Consider the following 24,292-nt stretch of genomic DNA (forward strand, 5'->3'; position numbering starts at 1 on the left):
ACAAGGGCGTTGCGGAAGAAGCTGCGCTTTCATTGGCTACTTTGATTTGCGTCATCACGTGATGACCAATAGCTGTTCAGATACAGTTCGACGTTGTGAGTTTTGAATTTGAAAATGTTTCAGTGAAGGATTCGATGTGCGTCTTTGCTTCGACTTAACCCGAAATCACGGTAAAACACACAATTCATTAATATACAAGTTTATTCAGCTTTTTGGTTGTTTGATGAGGACAGTATTTCTGCCACGGTCGATGTGTTGTTTAAACATTGGTAATGTACGCGGACAAAACGCTGCAGGGTAAACAAACAAACAAAGCAAGAACTTACTGGTTGAACATAATTATACTGTAATGCTAACGTTAATTATATTCGTGTTTAATTGCACTGCATGTCATATTAAGGCTGTTATGTGCACTAAAGTTTACGGATAACGTTATGTATCAAAGGTTTGAGTTTTGTTTATTATGATTAAAATAATCAAATGTCATGCTATGTCCTTGAAAAATTTTTCTCTTTGTGCTGTTACAGTATCTGTTACACAGAAGTAGATTTAACAACATAAGTGTAAACATCAAGCACGCACACTTCGTAATCTGTATGACATCTTGCTGGTTTCATTACAACGGATTTTAAATGTTTTATAGAGTCCACCATGAAGTTCAATAGGAACAAGGCGGGACCACTTTTGATATGGGTAAGACAGTTCTCTCATTTTAATGCATGTTGACACAAACACACAAATGTGTTTCTTTTGGATTTCATACAGAATTTTAAGTAATATTTTTTGTTTAAAAGTGATTAAAAAAAAAAACTCACAAAGTATTGCTTAAATTCTACTGTGTGTCATCCACAGATGTACAGAACTTACATATATCATTTTGGTTTCTTTACTCAAGAAAAAATTGAGAGAATAATGACAGACAGCAACATGGTGTCAGCCCAGATCCGGGCCACATCTGGCACATGTGGATTCCACGCATACCAGGGCCCGGTTTCACAACAAACATAGTCAAAGTCTATCTTTGTGAAATCGGACCCTGATGTGAGCCGACACTATGTTGCTGTCTGGGTAGTTATTTGAATCTATTGTCATGTTTAACGTTGTAATGTCTGTTTTATAGTTTTAACAACTAAAATGTTTCCTCTGTAAAGTTTCAAGAGATCTTAATATTGACGGTTGTCCTTTTGACAGATGAATGCCATGTTTCCTGAGAAGCCAATCTGGGAGTTCGCTCATATGAGAGATGGGGTCCGACTCCTGGAGATCTTCGGCAAACTGTGAGTTGTCATTTTGAGATGGTCATATGGAAATGCCATGATAATTTGCGACATAATTTGCCTCATCCATTACTGTAGAAACGGGGAGGAGAACATTGAGGTTTTAAAGACTTTATCCCTGGATGAGAAATTGAAAATCATCTTCAGTGATTTGCATGGTGAGTTTTAAATCAGTGCTCGTGTCTTTCTTTCTACAATTTCATGCTTGTACCACATCTGTAGTTTTAGTTGATTTATCGTAGACATTGAGAAATTAATGAGAAACATTTTATTTTATTAGTAGTGACATTATGCTCTATTACCAGTATTTGTGTCAAAAATGTTGGTTAACGCAGAAAATGCTTTTACTTGTCACTCATTTATAAAAATGTGGTTGTGGTACGGCACTTACATTAAAAGTAATTTGGGCTATTTAAATTTTTAAATCTCAACATCGGTCATAACTGTAATGTTTGCCAGATTGATGTGCACAAATGTTTTTTCATTTATTTAAAAAACTAAAAAAAAATTTCCAAGCATTTAGAATTTAAGGTAAGAAGAACTTGTTTAAAACTTTCTCTTTTCCATATGCAGATAAATTTTACCTCACCAAAAGACAAAGTTTCCTCATCTTACAGAAAATCAATCATGGGATTGACCTGGAGCTCCAGCTGGCCAAGGTATTTGTGCTCTAAATCAGGAGGTTTCAAACTAAATGAATAAAAAATAATAAAATGTATTATTATATTAAATAGATGACAATAAATTGATTAAAATAAATATTAGATATTGATTAAAATATTATCTAATAAAATGTAATTAAAGTAAACAATTAGATTATGATAAATACTACATCTAACAATACTGTACTATACTGTGTAGAAGAAAATACCTAATAAAATGTAACTGAAAATGTCCCTATTGTGTTATTTTAAAGGCTCCTAATTTCAATAGATTTACCGTACATGCATCAAAGGTCAAAAAACACAATCAATTTTCTCATAATATACATTGTACATCACCTCATTTCTCAAAGAGTCTGAAAATGGTTTGTTCGAAGGTTCAGTCTCTTAACTCCTCCCATCTGAGGGCCTGCTCTGCTCTGATTGGTCAGATGGCTCAGTCTGTTGTGATTGGTTTACCGCTTGCAGCACATGTCGGAAAATGAAACAGCCGTCACAATATCAGAATTTTAGCTCCGGATCTTCCTCAGCACTTACTGTATATACACAGCGTTACAAACAGTCACGATAGTGTCGGTTTTATTGTATCAATTCCTGCGCGAGTGAGTCCTCAATCTTTTGAAGTGGATTCGCAGCGCAGAAAACAGCGTTTTCTCGACATGTCGACGACAACACGAAACAAACTACAGTCTCAGCTACAACTAAAGTATTTGAGGGCATTTTTAAACCATTTTTCACAGGCAGCCAATGAAGACCATAGGCTGGAATTATGCAAATTTGTTACTTGGGTTTGTAACAGGAAGTGAGACTGGAATTACTGACGACTCGTTTCAGGCAGTTCAGAATCGATTTTTTTTCTTTTAGAAGACAATAACTTTATCTCTTGTGCACTTTGATCTTTAAAACTTTGCAGACATTTTACATTCACAAATTATATTATTCACTGCATTAAAGAGGGCACTTTAATAGAAACTATAGTCTCTATACTAGTGTATTATGCCAATTTAAATTAGTTTAAATTGAGTTGAGGCTTTATACATGAGAATATATAGCTGTCTTTTAAAATTTTAGGATGTGGCCCCTTGAACATGAAAATGATCATATTGGTGGTCTGTAGCATCTAAAATGTTGAAATATTTTAATATATCATAGTGGTTTGCATAACAAACAAATAAATCGAGCCATAATGTACTCACTTTTAAAGGGGTCATATGCTGGTATTTTAAAAGTTCATTATTTTGTTTATTGTGTGTAATAGAATACGTTAATAACATGTTTTAATGTCCATAGCAGCTCCTCTATTCACAGTCAGTCTGGAACGCACTGATTTATACAAAGCCCCTCCTTCTGAAAATTATAGATGGAAGGCATGTATTATAATTTCGGGTTGAATTGTTCCTTTAATGATATGCAGGTTAAATGTTGTGCATTTATCTGTGCACAGGTGATGCTTCTGCTTTGCTACTGCAGTTTTAAAAAGGGCAACCTAATACCCTTGGATTCAAGAACAGAGTTGGTGAGTCTTTAACGACCGCTAGATGCTTCGCTCTCTGTATATCTAGTTTTACTGCAATACATATTAAATGTTTTGGCTCATTTTGAAATTGTCACTCTTTAACTAAGGTTCTTTTGTGTGTTTCTTTCTCTGTCTGTCTGTGTCAGCCGGAGATTACATCCATGTTTCGTTTTGTTAAAGTTGATCTTGATGGTTTGTCGTTAGATGAAGGTTTGGATCAGTTTCTAGACCAAGACCGTAAGTAGTCATGTGATTACGTGTTTTAACACATTTTCATTATTCAGCATTATGGACTGTGCATTAGTGTTTTCAAAAGAGATACAACATGACATCATGACTTTGCGTAAACATACACGCCGCTTTCAAGTCAAGTGGCGTGTTATCTATACGCATTTTGAGCAGGCCGCGTGTATGTCCACGCCGAAACGAACCGTCATCTTTTGCGTGTATGTCTACGCCGTTAAATGTCCGAGTGATTCCGCGTGTATGTGTACGCCGTTAAATGTACGAGCGAAACGAAGCAAAATGTAGATCTACATCTGGGGAGCGATATTTTTTTTCCTAGGATGGTAGGGGAAGACTCATAAATGGTATTAACCCCAGTGGCGGGTAGGTTTAGGGACGGGGTTGGGGTAGGTCATATATTTATATACAGTAATAACGTTAAGTCAACGGCGTTGATAAACACGCTGAAAAGCCATTATGCGTGTTGAGAGCACGCCAAAAATGGAAATACGAATTGGCGTGTCATACATACGCCATTTCATGAGATACGGATAATGTTTAAAGGGGTCATATAATGCCATTTTTGTACAAGCTAATATGATTCTTTAGGGTCTAAATTAAAAGTTTGTAATATACTTTAATTAAAAATTCTCATTAGTATTGTAAGAAAACACTTATTTTACCTGGTCAAAAACAGCTGTTTTCAGCACGCCGTTTTAGTGCATATGACTTTAAATGATAATGAGCTTTGCTCACCCCGCCTCTCTGTTCTGCGCATACACCGTTTGTAACACAATAACACAATACCATAACGCGTTGTTCATTATAAACGTGGGATTATGAATTATATTGAGAACGTTGTACATAGAAAACATGCTGTAATGTACCCTGAGTGTAAACCGATGCATTCATCGTGAAGCGTGCAGCTGGCGATTTGCAAAGATTAATATAAATATTAATATAAAGATTAATAAAACGTTACACTCACTTTAGTTCTTCTGAAGGTTCAGCAGGAAGACGAATAGGTTCCGATCCTTTATTCAGGTGCAGCTTCTCAGCAAAACCAGCTTTACACTGATCCTCGTTTATAAAGCAGTCCACTGAGAAATGATTCGGCAAACATGAAAGCATTGACGTTGCTCGTGGGGAATATTCCCTTCGAAAACAAACTCAACCACTGCGTCTTCAGCGGTTCGGATTTAGGAACATTAAAATGACTGTGTTCGTTATTACACCCAAGAACAGAAAACCACAATCGCTTAGACGCCATTCTGCTCATAGACAGTGCTCCAGCATATCAACAATGACCGCGCCGATCCGCGCGGACTATGATTGACAGGACGAGCGAGGGCGGGTCTGTGTTGAATCACTGCTGTCAATCAACAATCGCGGGAGGGGCGTCCGTTTTATTGACGTCACAAAAACGAACGGCTCAATTTGAGGCAGGGGAAAACATATAAGGAGATTAAAACAAAAACACTGGATGGATTTTTATCATTTTATGATGTTTGTGCACAGGCACTGCCAACACACATTTCAGTACAATCAACTTGTAAAAGTGCATGTACCATTATATGACCCCTTTAAGTAAATGAAGGCAACGCACTACATTGGGCTATTTGGGTTTTCATAACATTTTGTTTCAGACTAGTGGAAAGGAAACATGCCCAAAACGTGCACTTTATCTATTTGTATCTGTAGATTTCAATTACAACATATCTTTAAAGGCTTTTTCCTCATTCACGGAGTCAGAAATCTCCACTTCAGCAGCTTTATAAAAACACCAACATTTACAGTTGTATTCCTACAGAGGGGTTTATTCACACATCATTACCTTCATTTTATTTTATTCCTAAAAACATTGTGAAAATGTGTTGTTGTTGTTTTTCTGGCTGTTGACAGTATTTTCTGATTTGAGTGATTAAAAAAAGATCAAAATCCCCACTGGAAAAACCTTTAACTTTTATGTCAACAAAAGGAATATTTTAAACCTGGCTTTATCCAGTGTTTGGATTTCTGTTCTGGAAATAATGAAAATTGGTGCATATCTAATTAGATAATGTCTTATTTGCTTACTTAAACATAACATTTCTGGTAACCTGTAATAGAAAAAAGTGATCATTCTTAATGTGATCATTCAACTGGAAAAGTATGGTGATATCTGTAATATTTACACCAAATGTAATCTTTGCTCATCTCTAGCTGTTACGACTGTTGTGAACTCCAGCGGTGGGAGCAGCGGCAGCTCGTTATCGTACACTGACGACGAGTCTCCGTTCTTCAGCCGGTTCCAACGGCTTCCCAGAGTTCAGTTTCAAGAGCTTTGCACAGTGGCTTCCAGCTCAGACAGGTCAGTGCCTTTGAATGAAATGTTCAGTACACGTTAATCTCAATCAACACATTTGTGGCATCATTTTTATTTCCTTTTTTTTTTTTTTTGCCTCCCATGTTAACATGGTTTTATTGTGAAAAATGGCTCACTAACTGTATCTATACAAAGTTATATACAAATTGTACAACTTTTTCGCCACGACAGCACAATGCCATAAATCCAAAAACCCTAAAACGACTATAAAAATTAGTTTACAGCTCAATGAATTCATACATTTGTAACAGAAGAATTTATGTAAGTGATCTTAAAAATTAAAAAAACTTAATTTTCTGATTTTAAATCCTCCAAAAATGGGTCCCATTCGCTTCCATTAAAGGTGCCTTCCTTTTTAAGAAAATGAGGGACGAGTCAAAACTATTTTTTGTGGTAATAAACATTACACTTCAAATGTCGTAGATTAAGCTTAACTCAACGACAGAATAGTTCTTTAAGCATCAAAGATGTACTGATGTGTTGCTTCGCAGCATTTTCCTTTCATAAAGATATTGCTTGATGTTGGAAAATTATAGATTTGGAAATGATAATTTACTGAATGATAAATCCCCAAATAATACCCATGCATCCCTGATCTCCAGCTCTCCAGTGCCGGATTTAATGAGCACACCACATTTCCAGTTGAAGAGACTCCGGAAAGAATTGGCACATGAGGGAGATGTGAGAGACGAGCTGGAGAAAGAACTGACTGATCAGATCAACATCATCTCAGAAAAAGGTATCCTATATGCCGTCTGGAGTGAATGAAGTGAACTGGTGTGAATTTGGCTGAATTTCTCTCTCTTTTGCACACAGAGGGTCTGATAGTCCAGCTGCAGCACAGGGTGGACCGAATGCTGAGAGAACAACGAGAGCTGGAGAAAGACCATAAAGCTGCTCTACTGGAGCTGCAGGAGAAGAACGAGAGGTGAGGCGCAAGAAGGGGAAGGTGGACTATGGCCCTGTTTTAAGATGCACTTTGGTCGATCGGATCACAAGTAGACGAGGGAGATACATCCCCGTTTACACCTGGTGTTTTAATCCGTCTCTTTTGTCCTTTTTTGACCACTTCTGTCCTGATTTATTCGAGGGGAGGGTCTATGGTAAATATATGGTTGGGGTTTTTTTTTTTTTCAGATCTTTCGATCTAATGGATGATATAATCTCACGCAATTTACATGTGAACACACCACCGGAGACGACAGAAAAACAGAGATCTTTTGTCTCTGCTTTTGTTTCTGCTCTGATAGACGCAAGATTTCGCCAAATGCTATGTGTTAGTGTGTTAGAAATCAGGAATGGTGAGAGAACATTGTGCTTGAATTACAAGCATACAGGAAAACAAACTACAATAGAACAAAGACACAAGTGAAATAGGCCTACCTGAAAAACTTCAAGCACTAGAAATAAGAAATACTAAATAAATGGAAAAGTAATCAAATGTATTAAAACACGGCAAATCCTACACTGTGTAAATTAAATATACATTTATTCTTATTAAAATTACAAAAGTGATACAGTGAAGAGCAGTGAGAGATTTTCTATTTTATTTTTGATAAACATTAATAATGCACGGAAAAGTGTTAATAAATACTATGAAATATATTGCTAGTTCATGTTAGTTAATGCATTAGCTAATTCTAAGAAATAAGACTTATTGTAAAGCTGTTTTTTCTTGTACAGTCTTCTCCGCAGAGTGCACGAAGTTGTGAAGCAGTGCCATGATTTAAAAACCGAAAACTCACAGAAGGACAAAAAGATTGATGAACTAACAGAGGAGAACCAAACTTTCGCTGCTCAGGTGAGACACTTTTATTTCCCCCACTTCCTTTCTGTCTTCCTAACCTGTTTAAAACTAATTTCTTTCTCACACTGGACTCATCAGGTGCGAAACACCTTCGCTCAGCTGGCGAGAGCCGAGGAGGAAGTTACAAAACTCACATTGGCTCATGAATCGTCACTGGCTGAGTGGAGGAGCAGAAAGGAGCTTCTCGAGCACGAGTTGAACGAGGCCGTCACACACAGGGTAGAGCATTTCAATCAAATGAATCATGTTGTGTTTCTTTGCTTTGTACTCAACCTGACTGGTATTTATTAATCTGTATTGTTTTCTTCCTCCTGTTCTCCTCGTTCAGGAGTGTCTGAGTGAGCAAGTGCAGATCCTTCAGGGAAAGATCTCCGTTCTGGAGGATGAACTCCTGAAAGCTCAGTCTCAGGAGAGAGGAGAGGTTTTGGGACCCATCATGGAGGTGAGATATTCTGTCTTTCCGTCATAATAATGTTTACACAGGGTTATATTTTGTTTTCTGATGGAAAGATTCTTATAATTTGGTCAGTATGTCTAAAATGTTATGTTCAACGAACTTGCAAACATATTGCATGGCTTCCGGTTCAGGTCTTTTGTATGTGCTTTGCTAAATATTTAGCTGTTTTATTCAAGGTGCCTTCAAAGGAGCTACTAAATATTAGCATGACTGATGTCCATCACATATGCAGATTGAAATCTAATTATTTATCATGATGATACACAACATTATCTTTAATCTAAAATAATCAGAGTAATCAGGGTTAATCAGAGTCTAAAGCTCATTTCATGTTCTTTCAGTACATGCATTGACTGTTAAAATATTGTAAGAAACAACTTAGTTCTTACTGAGCTGGAAACATCTTCATAGAATTGACCAATGTTGACTAACATTTTTAATCTCTTTTTGTTTTTCTCAGTGGGAAAAGCTTAAACAGGAGCTGGCAGATCTGACTCTTAAACTCGCTGTGCTTCAGGACACTATTTCCCGTCTTGAGAAGGAGAAGACGGAAGTTGAGGCTTTGTTGGCTGAGGAGAGAGCCTCTTTTGAAAAGGAAACCAGAAGACTACAGATGGTTGTGTTCGATCTGGAGCAGTCAGTCATCAGCATCTGTTTGGAGAGAGAAACACTGGAGGAGGCATTACGGAGTCAGAAAGAAATGCTCACTGCGCAGATATCAGCTCTGGAAAGTGATGTTTCTCGTCTGCAGCAAGTGGAAGTGCAGCTGACAGCAGAGATCAAAATCTCTGCGGACCTTCGCCAACAAAGAGAAGAGCTGGAGGGGAAGGTTGTCTCTTTAGACAAGATGGTTCATGCTTTGCATGCTGAGATCCAGGGTTTGGAAGTGGAGAGAGCATCACAGCAGGACGTCCTGAATGCCCTGATTATTGAGTTGCAAAGCGCCAAGAACACAGTTCAGGAATATGAGAAGAAGCTGGAAGAGCATCAAAAAGTGGTAGCAGAGAATGTTTCTTTGAAAAAGGAGGCATGCACATTGCAGCAGGAGCTTGATGAGCATCTGCAGGCCATTGGAGACCTTCAGGGGCAAATAAATGTTCTTAGACAGGAGAAAACTGAAGGAGAGAACCAGGTTAGTCAGGCTTTGACTAAAATTGAAAGCCTCCAAACTCACATTCTGGAACTGTCCGAACAGATTTCCCTAAAAGATGAAGAAATCAGAAATCTGAGGAACGAGTACGACTCTGTTGACCACGAGCTGAAGCTTGTGAAGGAACAAAATATTGAAATAAACGAATTGATCAAATCAAATCGCAAAGAGCATGAGGAGACGGTTAAAAAACTTCAGCAAGAGCTTCACTCTGCTTCTTCAGCCGCATCAGAAAAACAAGAGGAAATGCTGGTTCTGTCAGCAGAGGTAACCTCTCTTAAAGAGCAGATCTGCCGTTACAGTGAAAATGAAGTGCAGAAACAACAAGAAATGTCTGTTTTAGAGACCAAACACAACGTGTTGCAGGAAAACCTGACCTCTCTTCTGAACCAGTTGGCTGAGGCGACAGCTACAGCTTCACATAAAGATTCTGAGCTTCTCTTGGTTCAAAATGAGATTCACCAACAAAAAAGCCTTAGAAAAAAGGCTCAGGAGCTTGAGACTGCCAAGCGTGAGGAACTTGAAAGAACAGTGAGTGAACTTCAAGCTAAAATCCTACAGGTCTCCACTCTTACCTCTGAGAGAGATGCTCAAGTAATTTCTCTTCAAGATGAGATGAAAGATCAACAATTAAGGGCCAAACAGGCTGAAGATGATCTCCGCAGAGAGCTAGAGGAGAAGGTTGGCAACCTACAAGGAGAATTAGATGTGGTCAATCGTTGTGCTGCAGACAAAGACAATCAGCTGGGGTCTTTAGATCAAAAGCTGAAGGAGATGGAAGGGCTTTTCCTTCAAAAGGAGAAAGATATCCTTGAGATGCATCAGGCAAAGGAGGATCTGGAGAAGAGGCTTGTTGATGAGAAACAACAACTGGAGGAGTACCAGCAGAAATGGGAGATGGTGATAAAGGAAAGAGACCACCTGTCAATTGAAGTAACATCTCTCAGTGATAAAATCTGCAGTTACCAGGACATTGAAGTGCAGAAGCAACAGGCGATGTCTGTTTTAGAGGTAGAATGCAACCAGTTAAAAGAAAACATGGCTACCCTTGAGAAGAAGTTATTAGAGGAGGCAACTACAGCTTCACAGAAAAATTCTGAGCTTCTCTTGCTTCAAAATGAGCTTCTCCAACAAGAACGTATTAGAGAAAAGGCTCATGAGCTTGAGACTGCCAAACGTGAGGAACTTGAGAGAACAGTGAGTGAACTTCAAGCTAAAATCCAACAAGTCTCCACTCTCGCCTCTGAGAGAGAGGCTTCTCTTCAAAATGAGTTGAAGGATCAATTGAGGGCCAAACAGTCCGAAGATGATCTCCGCAGAGAGCTAGAGGAGAAGGTGGAAACCCTAAAAGGAGAATTAGATGCGGTCAATCGTTGTGCTGCAGACAAAGACAGTCTGCTGGGGTCTTTAGATCAAAAGCTGAAGGAGATGGAAGGGCTTTTCCTTCAAAAGGAGAAAGATGTCCTGGAATTGCATCAGGCAAAGGAGGATCTGGAGAAGAGGATTCATGAGCTTGTTGTTGAGGAACAACAACAACTGGAGGAGTACCAGCAGAATTTGGAGATGGTAAGGAGGGAAAAAGACCACCTGTCAACTGAAGTAACCTCTCTCAATGATAAGATACACAGTTACCAGGACACCGAAGTGCAAAAGCAACAGGAGATGTCTGTTTTAAAGGTAGAATGCAACCTGTTAAAAGAAAACATGGTTACCCTTGAGAAGAAGTTATTAGAGGAGACAACTACAGCTTCACAGAATAATTCTGAGCTTCTCTTGCTTCAAAATGAGCTTCACCAACAAGAACGTATTATAGAAAAGGCTCAGGAGATTGAGACTGCCAAGCGTGAGGAACTTGAGAGAACAGTGAGTGAACTTCAAGCTAAAATCCTAGAGGTCTCCACTCTCGCCTCTGAGAGAGAGGCTTCTCTTCAAAATGAGTTGAAGGATCAATTGAGGGCCAAACAGGCTGAAGATGATCTCCGCAGAGAGCTAGAGGAGAAGATTGCCAACTTACAAGGAGAATTAGATGCGGTCAATCGTTGTGCTGTAGACAAAGACAATCAGTTGGGCTCTTTAGATCAAAAGCTGAAGGAGATGGAAGGGCTTTTCCTTCAAAAGGAGAAAGATATCCTTGAGATGCATCAGGCAAAGGAGGATCTGGAGAAGAGGCTTGTTGATGAGAAACAACAACTGGAGGAGTACCAGCAGAAATGGGAGATGGTGATAAAGGAAAGAGACCACCTGTCAATTGAAGTAACATCTCTCAGTGATAAAATCTGCAGTTACCAGGACACTGAAGTGCAGAAGCAACAGGCGATGTCTGTTTTAGAGGTAGAATGCAACCGGTTAAAAGAAAACATGGCTACCCTTGAGAAGAAGTTATTAGAGGAGGCAACTACAGCTTCACAGAAAAATTCTGAGCTTCTCTTGCTTCAAAATGAGCTTCTCCAACAAGAATGTATTAGAGAAAAGGCTCATGAGCTTGAGACTGCCAAGCGTGAGGAACTTGAGAGAACAGTGAGTGAACTTCAAGCTAAAATCCAACAAGTCTCCACTCTCGCCTCTGAGAGGGAGGCGTCTCATCAAAATGAGTTGGAGGATCAGTTGAGGGCCAAACAGTCTGAAGATGGTCTACGCGGAGAGCTAGAGGAGAAGATAGAAACCCTTCAGCGACAATTGGAAACAGCCACTCTTGAAGTCACAAACAAAGACCAACTCCTGCAGACTTTGTATCAGAAGCTGAATCAGACGCAACTGTTGTGCCAACAAAAGGAGAAAGATGTTCTTGATATGCATCAGGTAAAGGAGGACTTCGAGAAGAGGATTGATGAGCTTGTTGTTGAGAAACAACAACTGGAGGGGCACCAGCAGAATTTGGAGATGGTGAGGAAAGAAAGAGAGCATCTCTCAACTGAAGTAACATCTCTCAATGATAAAATCCGCAGTTACCAGGAAAGTGAAGTGCAGAAGCAACAGGAGATGTCTGTTTTAGAGGGTAAACACAACACATTAATGGAGAACTTTGCTGCTCTTAAGATGCAAGTGGCAGAGCTGACAACTGCAGCTTCTCAGAAGGAATCTGAGCTTCTGTTGCTTCAAAAGGAGTCTTGCGAACAAAAGAAACTGCGAGAAAAGGCTCAGGACCTCGAGAAGGACGTAAGTGAACTTCAGGCTAAAATACAGGAGGTCTCCGCTCTCGCCTCTGAGAGGGAAGCTCAAATAAGTTATCTTCAAAATGAAATGAATGATCAACAATTAAGGGCCAAACAGTCTGAAGATGATCTCCGCACAGCGCTTGAAGAGAAGGTTGAAACACTACAGAGACAACTAGACACTGCCAATTGTGAGGTCACTGACAAAAAACATCTTTTGGAGTCTTTGGATCAAAAGCTGAGGCAGACGGAAGTGCTGTGCCAACAAAAGGAAAAAGATGTCACTGAGATGCATCAGGCAAAGGAGGAACTGGAGAAGAGGATTGTTGAGCTTCATGCCGACAAACATCAACTGGATGGCTACCAGCAGAATTTGGAGATGCTGAGGCAAGAAAGGAGCCATTTGACTTCTCTCAGCCAGTCTCTCCAGAGGGAGTGTGACGCCTCCCAGAAGATTCGAGCTGAGCTAGAGTTGAAGGTTGAGGAGAAAAACGGTTCCATCCTTGCTCTTAAAAAGGCTTCCCGACAGTGGGAGGAACAGAATCAGGAACTCCTGGAACAGCTGAAGACAAAGTCGGAAGCAGTAGAGCACTACAAATCACAGGTCTGTGTTGAGTTAAATCTTGCTATGTTTCTTTCATGCATTTTGTTGTTTTGAAGAATCCTCATTGCACAACTGAATTGCTCCAGTTTGATATCACCTGCGCTTATTTAAAAGCTCAATGGCTGTCTTATGGTTCTTCCTCAGGTGGAGAAAGCCAAGAATCACTACAACGGTAAAAAGCAGCTGCTGGTGGAGGCTCAGGAACTGAACAAAAATTTCGAGCAATCACTTGAGGCCAGTAAGAGTGAAGTTAAAGCTCTGGAGGTAGAACTGAAGCTAGCGCGCATGGAGCTAGACCAGGCAAACGCCAAAGAGAAGAACCTTGCGGCCAAAGTGAAAAACTTGGAGGCACAAGTTAGTTTACGTTCTTAATGTTTCAATAATGTGAAAATGAAACAAGTTTTGAAATGTTTGAGTTTCCTGTTGAATTTCATGCTTGATTGTGTGTTGATCTCAGGTTGACTTTGCTGATAGGCAACTGCGAGAGCCTCGGAAGATGACTGATGACATTGAGCACATGAGACATAGAGAAAGTCAGTACATCAGAGTCCCAGAGAAACGTCAGGACACCAGCACCGACAGCTTGGAGTTTGAGCTGAACGATTCGCTCAACCCTGACAGGTAGCTAAACCAGCACAATTGCACAGGTTTCTCACATAGTATTCCAGGTAACTTATGCAGTGTCATTGTCCTCTTTTCCCAGTCGTTCAGCAGTACCGGGTGAATCCAGCACTCCGCTAGTACGCAGTTCTGAGCGCTTGGCTGCTAAACGCCGTGCCTTGGGGGCCGAATCCCTGGAGACTCTCTACTTCACGCCAATGGGTCAACAAGGCAATAAACGTAAAGCAGATCACAACGATGCCTTTGATCGCAAACTAGAGTCCAGCATCACTTCCATTGGCGATCTTGTGGTTGACTCTGCAAAGAAGTTGACCGCTTCGGCTCGCAGGCGGCGTACTACACAAGTTATCAACATCACACTTGCTAAGGTAGGAAATGCACAAATGTCTTTTTGCCTTCTACATTTCATTGGGTTAAAAAAAAAAGTTTGAGTTGGCTATCGTAAAGTCAGTTCCCCCTTCAACATTAAAGAGCCAATCAGTAAAATCAGCCAGGTCTTTACATAAAACTTTGACTGGACCAACACGATACATATATACAGTTTTTAGCATAATTTTCACACATTACTGCAATGCTGTTGCTCACGGTTATGGCTGCTCGTGCATTGGTTGGACCAACCTGAAATATCCACTATTTTAATTCTATTTGTGCGCAAGAAACTGCATTTGAGACGTTTTACGTCAGATGTTATTGCTTTTAAATGTTATTTAGTTGTAAGTTTGGCAAGCAGATTTCGCTATTTCCACATACAAGAGAATAGATAGCTGTACTTGCATGACTGAAAATAGCTTCAAGATGGCCAGCTGATTTGCCTTTAAATAGACATTGACTAGTAATATTACTCTTCATGGCTTCTTGGGTTGCAAAGGTTATAAAGGGTTTGTTTTATTCTTTCTTGTTTAGAAAACACCAGGAAGCGCTGAAGGTGAGGAGTCGTTTTCTAGTCTGCACTCTGCCCGATCTCAGCCCAACTTGGCAGTCCATCACTCACGACCGATCTCCATGGACCTCTCAGAGGAAAGTTCATCAAAAACAGACACCCTTCAAAATCTGCCTGGGTATCGCAGAAGTGCCGTCCATACCATCGCCCCACCAAGAGGTGAAATTTTGTCCTTAGACCTCATTGCTTTTAGTTACTTTGCACAATACTTTATGGCCGAATTGTGCAGCTCTAAAAATAAGCATAGTAAACCTGGAATTTTTTTATTGTGTTTTAAATCAGTCAGCATTTTTTATCAGGGAAACTACCAATTTGCAGTCATACATAAGTAGTACTAACTTATAGTGTGTGTTGTGTAGCCACCAGTACGTTCTGTATCGGAGCGGAGAATGAACCCGAACATGCTTCTGATGATTGGATGCGAATCGCCGAATTGCAGGCACGAAACAAAGTCTGTCTGCCCCACCTGAAGAGCAGCTACCCGTTGGAGTCCAGGGTAAGCTTGTAATGGTTAGCTTTAGCTGCGTTGTTTGTATAAAACTAGAATCAAACGTATTGTTCTGCCTCCGTAGCCCAGTCTGGGACCCTCGTTCACCGTAACCGACGATGACCTGCGCACGGGTGACCCGGATGAGACGATCCGACGTGCTTCCATGGCTCCGAGTCAAATACTAGAGACCCTGAACTCTCGCCGCTTCTCCCTTGCGCCCGGAGCGAGTTCGACCCAGGGTCCTGCGCTCTCCCAGCCTCAGCGCGCCACCATGTTGCCGGGTCAGATCCGGTCCAGCACTGCTGCTCACCGGGCTTCTCAGCTCACGAAAACAAGCTCACACCTACGTGCTTCAGAAAATAAACGCAGCCCGCTGGCTCCCAAACGTCCTGGATCCCAACTGCAAGGCCCAGACACACCTGAGGTACGAGATCGATATGAAGGGGCAAATGTTGATCTCACTTGATAAATGTTTAAGAATTTTCTTTGGATAAGAAACCTTACTTAAATGCAAGACTGTTAGTTACAGATGTTGTTGTTTCCACAGGCAAAGAAATTGGCAAGTTGCTTCCCGCGACCAATGACACCTAAAGGCAGGTTCGGAAACAGTCAAAACAGACCTCCAAACTCTCCGGTGAAGTACATTTGTTAAACACATGTGGTTACTACTAACCTAGACTTTATTTGAGGACAAAATTGCTGTTAAATATCTCTGGACACCCTGCTACTAGTAGTTTATAAAACAGCTAAAGAGTTTTAGACTAAACTTTTAGAGTTTGTGATTGGCGTTATTACAATCAGCTTTATTTAAAAACAATAGGAATATTTTAGGCCAACTTTGAAATAGGGGTGCACGATATATCGAATCAATATCGTTATCGCGATATCACGTTGCTCGATATCAATATCGAAAATCTCGCGATATATATTGTGTTTATGATGCGTCCGGTCCGACATGCACCGTTGCATTTCCCCCGACTCATTTCCTGATTATCCTTCTCCATAAACAACATGAAATCAAGAAGAGGGTTAACTTTTCATGCTACAGATTTCCCACAGTGGTCAGAAAGAACAGGGGAGACACTTTGTTTTTCTCAATATGACTGAGTCGCTACTCGCTCCAAAGCTAATCGCCGTCACTCTCTCACTTCTCCCTTGCTCTACTACCACACAGTCCCCACACACACACACACACTTGCTGGCTCGACGCACACACCAGCGCACAAGTATCAGGCCACCTGGCAACTTTGTGCGTTTTCACTGATCGGATACTTATCTGATTTATCAAAACGATATTCCTTTTACACCTGGTCACATAAATGTGTTTTTGCAAAACGGATATAAATCCGATCTTCAATTCCCGCGTTATATGCAGATTTAATGGAGTGCACGTCACCGAAAGCAACAGTTATGATCTGCATTTTACGATCATCAGCTAAAATGTCAAAATCAAATAACGCAGTAAGAGAGAACGGCAACAGCCCTGTTAAGATCATTTCGTTTATTTACTTTTAATGAAGATAATTGTGTGTAAAGCGTCTGTGACTTACTCTCACTTTGATTTGCGATAGTTTGCGCGTTGGCTTGATGAAGAGCTGCTCATCTGCGGTGATGCGTGTTGCAGTTGCGCGCGTCGTCATATCTGCCCATAACATGACATGTAGCCTGTAACACGTTCTCATTTTTAGCGTTTTTGGGAGGAGTAATTTTACATATGTGGTTTCAACAACGAGATGCATTTTACACTTGTCCAGTTTCGTTAGGAATGCGGCTCAGACCTCCTCCTGAAGTGGTTTCAGCGATCGAATTCAAATCCGTCTCGAACGCGTTTCGGAGGGCATTTACACCTGGTCCTTTTCACGATCAGATAGCTATCCGATCACAGAAAACGAATAAAGTGGCCAGGTGTGTTCTGTAGACTTGCTCTTTATTTATTGTTTTTTACACTGTAGTGTACATACAACCAGTAAAACATGTCCTGTTCTGTAGAAATGGTTATTTATTTATTCATGTCGTACCAGTCCAATATGACTGAATAAACCTTATGTTGTAAGAACTTGTTTTATTTATTAATCTTTTTTGATGCGTTTTCCCATAACTTTTGTAGTTTTACAAATGTTTAAAAATATCGAAATTATTATAGATATCGCAATATTCCTTATCGATATCGCAATATCACCTTTTTGTCAATATCGTGCACCCCTACTTTGAAAGATAATTTGCCATGTGTTCCCTTGAAAGGGTTTTTTAAAACGGCAACTAAAACGTTGCTGCATAAAGGCTACAACGTTTGTCTAATGTATGTACTTTCATTTTTTTGTAGTAATTGCTGTGTGTAATTTTGTGTTGTAAAGCAAAATGAGGAAGTATATTATATTTCAGACCTTATTTAAAAAAATATATACAGTAGTGGCCAAAAGTGATGTCCGGAGGGTGTATTTGTTTTTAATTACCCTACAAGTTCAATTAAACCAAAATATGAGGAAAGAACAAAACACTAAACTTGACAATTATTTGGCAAAGATCTACAGCTAGAGGTTTTATTTTACTATGCAAATAAGAAATGCATAGAAAAACAAAATAATAGTCAGTTATTAATATTTTATTTTTCCTCTCGTTTTCACATGTTTGTATGACAGCCTGGCCAAAAGAGTAATATCAGCACAATTTGGCATGTTTCATTGCGTTATCACAAATACATAAAATTGACTCAAAGTGAACTACGCAATAAACACTCACCTAAAGGATTATTAGGAACACCTGTTCAATTTCTCATTAATGCAATTATCTAATCAACCAATCACATGGCAGTTGCTTCAATGCATTTAGGGGTGTGGTCCTGGTCAAGACAATCTCCTGAACTCCAAACTGAATGTCAGAATGGGAAAGAAAGGTGATTTAAGCAATTTTGAGCGTGGCATGGTTGTTGGTGCCAGACGGGCCGGTCTGAGTATTTCACAATCTGCTCAGTTACTGGGATTTTCACGCACAACCATTTCTAGGGTTTACAAAGAATGGTGTGAAAAGGGAAAAACATCCAGTATGCGGCAGTCCTGTGGGCGAAAATGCTTTGTTGATGCTAGAGGTCAGATGAGAATGGGCCGACTGATTCAAGCTGATAGAAGAGCAACTTTGACTGAAATAACCACTCGTTACAACCGAGGTATGCAGCAAAGCATTTGTGAAGCCACAACACACACAACCTTGAGGCGGATGGGCTACAACAGCAGAAGACCCCACCGGGTACCACTCATCTCCACTACAAATAGGAAAAAGAGGCTACAATTTGCAAGAGCTCACCAAAATTGGACAGTTGAAGACTGGAAAAATGTTGCCTGGTCTGATGAGTCTCGATTTCTGTTGAGACATTCAGATGGTAGAGTCAGAATTTGGCAAAAACAGAATGAGAACATGGATCCATCATGCCTTGTTACCACTGTGCAGGCTGGTGGTGGTGGTGTAATGGTGTGGGGGATGTTTTCTTGGCACACTTTAGACCCCTTAGGGTGTACTCACACTAGCCAGTTTGAACCGTGCCCGAGTGCGTTTGACCACCAAAGCGCGGTTCGTTTGACTAGTGTGAGTGCTCCGAACCGTGCCCGGGCGCGGCTCGATTAGCCGGCCCTGGCCCGCTTGGAAGAGGTGGGCCAGAGCACGGTTCAGTTGGACTCGGGTGCGGTTCGCATGCAGTGTGAGCGCTAACCGTGCTGGGGCACGGAACAGGACGCGTGGCGTCATGGTTTTGCGACGCTCCAAAACCAACACAGTCCGTAATCAAAGCTGCAAAGTCCTTGCTGCACTTCAGCTGGTACCTTGCAAACCTCCTCATACGAGCAGCACGATTACGTGAAAATTTTCGCGCCACTAAGGCGACGCATCTGTTTAACAACAGGCTGTGGACCACCGTGGACCAAACGACACAAAATTATCCACAAAGAAAACAGAGCGATGGACTTCATTGTGTTCAGAGAGCGCCGCTCTTCTTGTTTATCCCGAAACCGTCGCACGCACCATAATGACGTAAGCGTGCTCCGGCACGAATGCTGAAACCCTATGTGAGTGCAGGCCAGAGGGGGAGTGGGGAGGGGGGACAATCGTACTCGGGCCCGGTTCATGGCAACCGTGCCTAGTGTGAGTACACCCTTAGTGCCAATTGGGCATCGTTTAAATGCCACGGCCTACCTGAGCATTGTTTCTGACCATGTCCATCCCTTTATGGCCACCATGTACCCATCCTCTGGTGGCTACTTCCAGCAGGATAATGCACCATGTCACAAAGCTCGAATCATTTCAAATTGGTTTTTTGAACATGACAATGAGTTCACTGTACTAAAATGGCCCCCACAGTCACCAGATCTCAACCCAATAGAGCATCTTTGGGATGTGGTGGAACGGGAGCTCCGTACCCTGGATGTGCATCCCACAAATCTCCATCAACTGCAAGATGCTATCCTATCAATATGGGCCAACATTTCTAAAGAATGCTTTCAGCACCTTGTTGAATCAATGCCACGTAGAATTAAGGCAGTTCTGAAGGCGAAAGGGGGTCAAACACAGTATTAGTATGGTGTTCCTAATAATCCTTTAGGTGAGTGTATGCTTAAAAAATAAATAATTTATATTTTGATAGGCTGAACTTGCTGAATTTTCCTAGGCTGAACATTACCGTAGGCTGCTACTGTATATAATAAAGACCCAACACCTCAAATAGTAGCATTTTAGAGCCTAAATAAATAAAACAATAATGTAAATAATTTCATAATACGCCTTTTACGAAAATAAAGTTGCAATGATTATGCAATATTATGCCTTTTTTAAATATTATTACAGTAGTGCTATTCTACAAACTCATTAAAAACTGAAAAATGTCCCTCACAAATGCTAAATGTTTTTTGGTTCTCAGCTCTTTAGAAGCATATTGTATGTCCTAATTTAGATGGCTAGGTAAAGGGGTTTGATTATACAGTATTAATATGTCTGTGTGGTCACTCTTTCATCTGTAGGCCGAGCGAAGGCAATCTGTGGTGTTCACTGTTGTAAACACCCCGAAGACCAGCGGCCGAGGGGACAGCAGGCTTCAGCGCGGCCTCAACAAGTTGCGTAACAGCGCCCGCAAGTCTCCCGGCGTGGCCAGTCGTGCCCTGCGTTCAGCCGTGAGCGCCAGGTCTCCTCTCGACTCCACGCTCAGGAAGTCTCCCAGGATCAAGTCCCCCAAATCCTCCAACGCCAAAAAGGTACAATAAACACTTCTGTTTAAGAAAACGCTCTCTCTGTAGACATGAACACAAAACCATGTACAGTAGTCAACATTTGAAGTGGATCAAACAAGTTCATCAAAGTTGTCCTAAGATAAGAACGGGTATTGTTTAAAATTCATGTGTAACTTTGATGAAAGGTTTTGATCCACTTCAAATGTTGACTACTGTTGTTCCTATCTGGTATGAGGATCCAGAGCACATTAAATTAGTGATGCATTGAAATTTCTGCGGCCGAAAAATAGGTTTTCAGTTTTAGAAGATCAAAATAATTTACCGAAACGATTGTTTAATTGATTGCACGTGTCTTTCCTGCACATGGATATGCTGGGTGGGCAATATTGATTTCTCGTTTTTAATGGGTTTTCATTTTGATGAACTGCAAACGGCACAGATTAAAAGATCTTGGCTCATGAATGAGGGAAAACTTTGATAAACATGATGTAATGTAGTGCAATGATCCCAGTAAGCTTTGTGCTTAGTTACTTTTGATATGAAATACAGTCTGATGTTTCAAATTCTGTCAATTTTCTCACAAAATTCAATCAATAAACAGATAATCTCTTTCTCTTTACTACTAGTTATAGCACCAAATAAACATGAATGAACATCTGAAGTTATGTTGAAAGATACAGTACAACTTAGTAAAATTAGTATCTCTTACTAAACTAGTATCATGTTTCATGAAATCGCACAATCAGTGTTTTAACTGCGGAAAGATGTCAATAAAACAGCTTGTGAACGTGCCATGTTGTTTTATTTACCTCAGAAAAACTATTCAATGTCCATAATTTTTTAGTTGGCTAGAAAAAAATAACTAGCAAGGAGAGGAGCATTTTTATATGCACTATTGCATATATTTTTACTTCACCTGTTGTCTTTTTTAATGTATGTCTGGAAAAATCTGTCAAGAATTTTTTTCTGTTTATTGCAATGGTTTAAATGTTTATTTTAACAATGAATTGGAGTACAAGTTAAATTATATAATTAAAAGTTTAAGCTTTAAGTGCTATTTAAATACCGCAACTGCAACTTTTAGTGTTGATTATTAAATGGATGTGATTTAATTGATTGTTCAATAAACTTTATTTCAGGTTTCGGTTTTCGTCTAAATGAAAATGTTAATCGCTGTTTTGGTAGAAAATAACTTTCGGTGCATCACTAAATATAATGCATAGGAAAGTATGTTTTATTTCTTTAAATTCCAATATTAATGTTTATAAATTGCAGGTGTGTTGAAGTATTTGCTGTGTGTGTGTGTTTAGGGAATCCAGTGAGTCGCTGCGCTGATCTAAGTATTGAACTGTACGTGTGGACTGTAGTCATTGCTTTAAACCTGCAGGTGTTTCTCCTCTGTGTGCTCGTTTCACTCTCGCTCTGCTGGTCATGTGCTCTAACACACTGGCTTCGGGAGTTTGGTGGCCGGTGTGACCTCATTTTATGTCCTGAAATTTAGCAGAATGGTTTAAAATTTAGTAATTCAAATTTTTTTGTTAATTACGTAAATGCACAACTTTACATATGTTTTTAATGACATTTAGATTTTTTTTAATTAAAAAAAAAGTTTTACTTTTGAACAAATTATGGTGGTGGTGTCACTGTTTTTCTGATCATTTCACCTGATGTTGGTGTTATTCAGTTGCTCTCCGTCCAGATCTATTCTAGAGTAACTACTAGAGTCTCACTTTCAAAATGTCATTTTTTAATTGCAATTTCTATATTGCACTCTCATATGGATTTGAATGCATCATCTGACGCCTCTCTCTCTCTCTCTCTCTCTCTCTCTCTCTCCACAGATGAGGTTCAGGATTAAGGTGTAAATTTAGAGGATTCAACACATGCCAATGATTCCCTTTTCTTATCTTTTCTCTTTGCAAATAAGTTATTTTTCATTATGGGATGCAGTGATCTTAATTACTGTCCTGTTTATCTAATTGGTTGTTTGTGTATTATATTTAAATGTATTCCTTGTTCTTTGATAATAAAATATCTCTATCAAATCATTGACCGTTTTGTCAGCCATTGGTAAATAGCAGTGTATGAATGTGGCAAAGCCTTGTCGAAAGGCCATATACAGGGCCTTCTCAAAAAATTAGCGTATTGTGATAAAGTTAATTATTTTCCATAATGTAATGATAAAAATTAAACTTTCATATATTTTAGATTCATTGCACACCAACTGAAATATTTCAGGTCTTTTATTGTTTTAATACTGATGATTTTGGCATACAGCTCATGAAAACCCAAAATTCCTGTCTCAAAAAATTAGCATATTTCATCCGACCAATAAAAGAAGTGTTTTTAATTAAAAAAAAAAGTCAACCTTCAAATAATTATGTTCAGTTATGCACTCAATACTTGGTCGGGAATCCTTTTGCAGAAATGACTGCTTCAATGCGGCGTGGTATGGAGGCAATCAGCCTGTGGCACTGCTGAGGTGTTATGGAGGCCCAGGATGCTTCGATAGCGGCCTTAAGCTCATCCAGAGTGTTGGGTCTTGCGTCTCTCAACTTTCTCTTCACAATATCCCACAGATTCTCTATGGGGTTCAGGTCAGGAGAGTTGGCAGGCCAATTGAGCACAGTAATACCATGGTCAGTAAACCATTTACCAGTGGTTTTGGCACTGTGAGCAGGTGCCAGGTCGTGCTGAAAAATGAAATCTTCATCTCCATAAAGCTTTTCAGCAGATGGAAGCATGAAGTGCTCCAAAATCTCCTGATAGCTAGCTGCATTGACCCTGCCCTTGATAAAACACAGTGCACCAACACCAGCAGCTGACATGGCACCCCAGACCATCACTGACTGTGGGTACTTGACACTGGACTTCAGGCCTTTTGGCATTTCCTTCTCCCCAGTCTTCCTCCAGACTCTGGCACCTTGATTTCCGAATGACATGCAAAATTTGCTTTCATCCACTGAGCAACAGTCCAGTGCTGCTTCTCTGTAGCCCAGGTCAGGCGCTTCTGCCACTGTTTCTGGTTCAAAAGTGGCTTGACCTGGGGAATGCGGCACCTGTAGCCCATTTCCTGCACACGCCTGTGCACGGTGGCTCTGGATGTTTCTACTCCAGACTCAGTCCACTGCTTCCGCAGGTCCCCCAAGGTCTGGAATCGGTCCTTCTCCACAATCTTCCTCAGGGTCCGGTCACCTCTTCTCGTTGTGCAGTGTTTTTTGCCACACGTTTTCCTTCCCACAGACTTCCCACTGAGGTGCCTTGATACAGCACTCTGGGAACAGCCTATTTGTTCAGAAATTTCTTTCTGTCTTACCCTCTTGCTTGAGGGTGTCAATGATGGCCTTCTGGACAGCAGTCAGGTCGGCAGTCTTACCCATGATTGCGGTTTTGAGTAATGAAACAGGCTGGGAGTTTTTAAAAGCCTCAGGAATCTTTTGCAGGTGTTTAGAGTTAATTAGTTGATTCAGATGATTAGTTTAATAGCTCGTTTAGAGACCCTTTTCATGATATGCTAATTTTTTGAGATAGGAATTTTGGGTTTTCATGAGCTGTATGCCAAAATCATCAGTATTAAAACAATAAAAGACCTGAAATATTTCAGTTGGTGTGCAATGAATCTAAAATATATGAAAGTTTAATTTTTATCATTACAGTATGGAAAATAATGAACTTCATCACAATATGCTAATTTTTTTAGAAGGACCTGTACATTAGGCGTGTTTGCAGAATCTGTTTGGAAACAGTTATTTTGCTATTCTGTGTTGTTCAGTGGTTAGGAAATGGTTTAATTCAGATTTTTTTTTAAGCTACAGT

At 40.2% G+C, this 24,292-nt stretch overlaps 1 protein-coding gene across 4 annotated transcripts; it reads left to right on the forward strand.

Annotated features, from left to right (window-relative positions):
• Nucleotides 1–57: 57 nt before the first annotated feature.
• numa1 (nuclear mitotic apparatus protein 1) lies at nucleotides 58–22,526 on the forward strand. Of its 4 annotated transcripts, none has more exons than XM_056266769.1 (24): nucleotides 58–170; nucleotides 644–693; nucleotides 1,192–1,277; nucleotides 1,356–1,435; nucleotides 1,851–1,936; nucleotides 3,384–3,455; nucleotides 3,602–3,692; nucleotides 5,883–6,030; nucleotides 6,648–6,784; nucleotides 6,862–6,973; nucleotides 7,729–7,846; nucleotides 7,931–8,071; nucleotides 8,181–8,294; nucleotides 8,770–13,215; nucleotides 13,360–13,569; nucleotides 13,673–13,836; nucleotides 13,919–14,204; nucleotides 14,740–14,935; nucleotides 15,136–15,272; nucleotides 15,349–15,690; nucleotides 15,814–15,900; nucleotides 20,270–20,500; nucleotides 21,787–21,826; nucleotides 22,318–22,526. In XM_056266769.1, the coding sequence occupies exons 2-23, from the start codon at nucleotides 652–654 to the stop codon at nucleotides 21,796–21,798; spliced, it is 7,338 nt and encodes a 2,445-aa protein (XP_056122744.1). In that variant the 5' UTR covers nucleotides 58–170; nucleotides 644–651; the 3' UTR covers nucleotides 21,799–21,826; nucleotides 22,318–22,526. The 4 variants fall into 4 exon arrangements, with proteins under 4 accessions (XP_056122744.1, XP_056122745.1, XP_056122743.1 ...); XM_056266770.1 differs by lacking the exon at nucleotides 21,787–21,826 and having other exon boundaries at nucleotides 7,931–8,011; nucleotides 8,045–8,071; XM_056266768.1 differs by lacking the exon at nucleotides 21,787–21,826.
• Nucleotides 22,527–24,292: the final 1,766 nt, after the last annotated feature.

This window comes from Rhinichthys klamathensis, unplaced genomic scaffold, assembly GCF_029890125.1.
Source record: "Rhinichthys klamathensis goyatoka isolate OS25496 unplaced genomic scaffold, OSU_Roscu_1.1 h1tg000253l_1, whole genome shotgun sequence".
Classification (NCBI taxonomy): domain Eukaryota; kingdom Metazoa; phylum Chordata; class Actinopteri; order Cypriniformes; family Leuciscidae; genus Rhinichthys; species Rhinichthys klamathensis.

Excerpts from the sequence above, each read along its gene's own strand:
- numa1 (XM_056266768.1), top strand. The coding sequence starts at position 652 with ATGAAGTTCAATAGGAACAAGGCGGGACCACTTTTGATATGG. Across the intron at positions 1,937-3,383 it reads TGGAGCTCCAGCTGGCCAAG|GTGATGCTTCTGCTTTGCTA; the intron begins GTATTTGTGCTC and ends ATCTGTGCACAG. Across the intron at positions 13,570-13,672 it reads TGAAAAACTTGGAGGCACAA|GTTGACTTTGCTGATAGGCA; the intron begins GTTAGTTTACGT and ends TGTTGATCTCAG.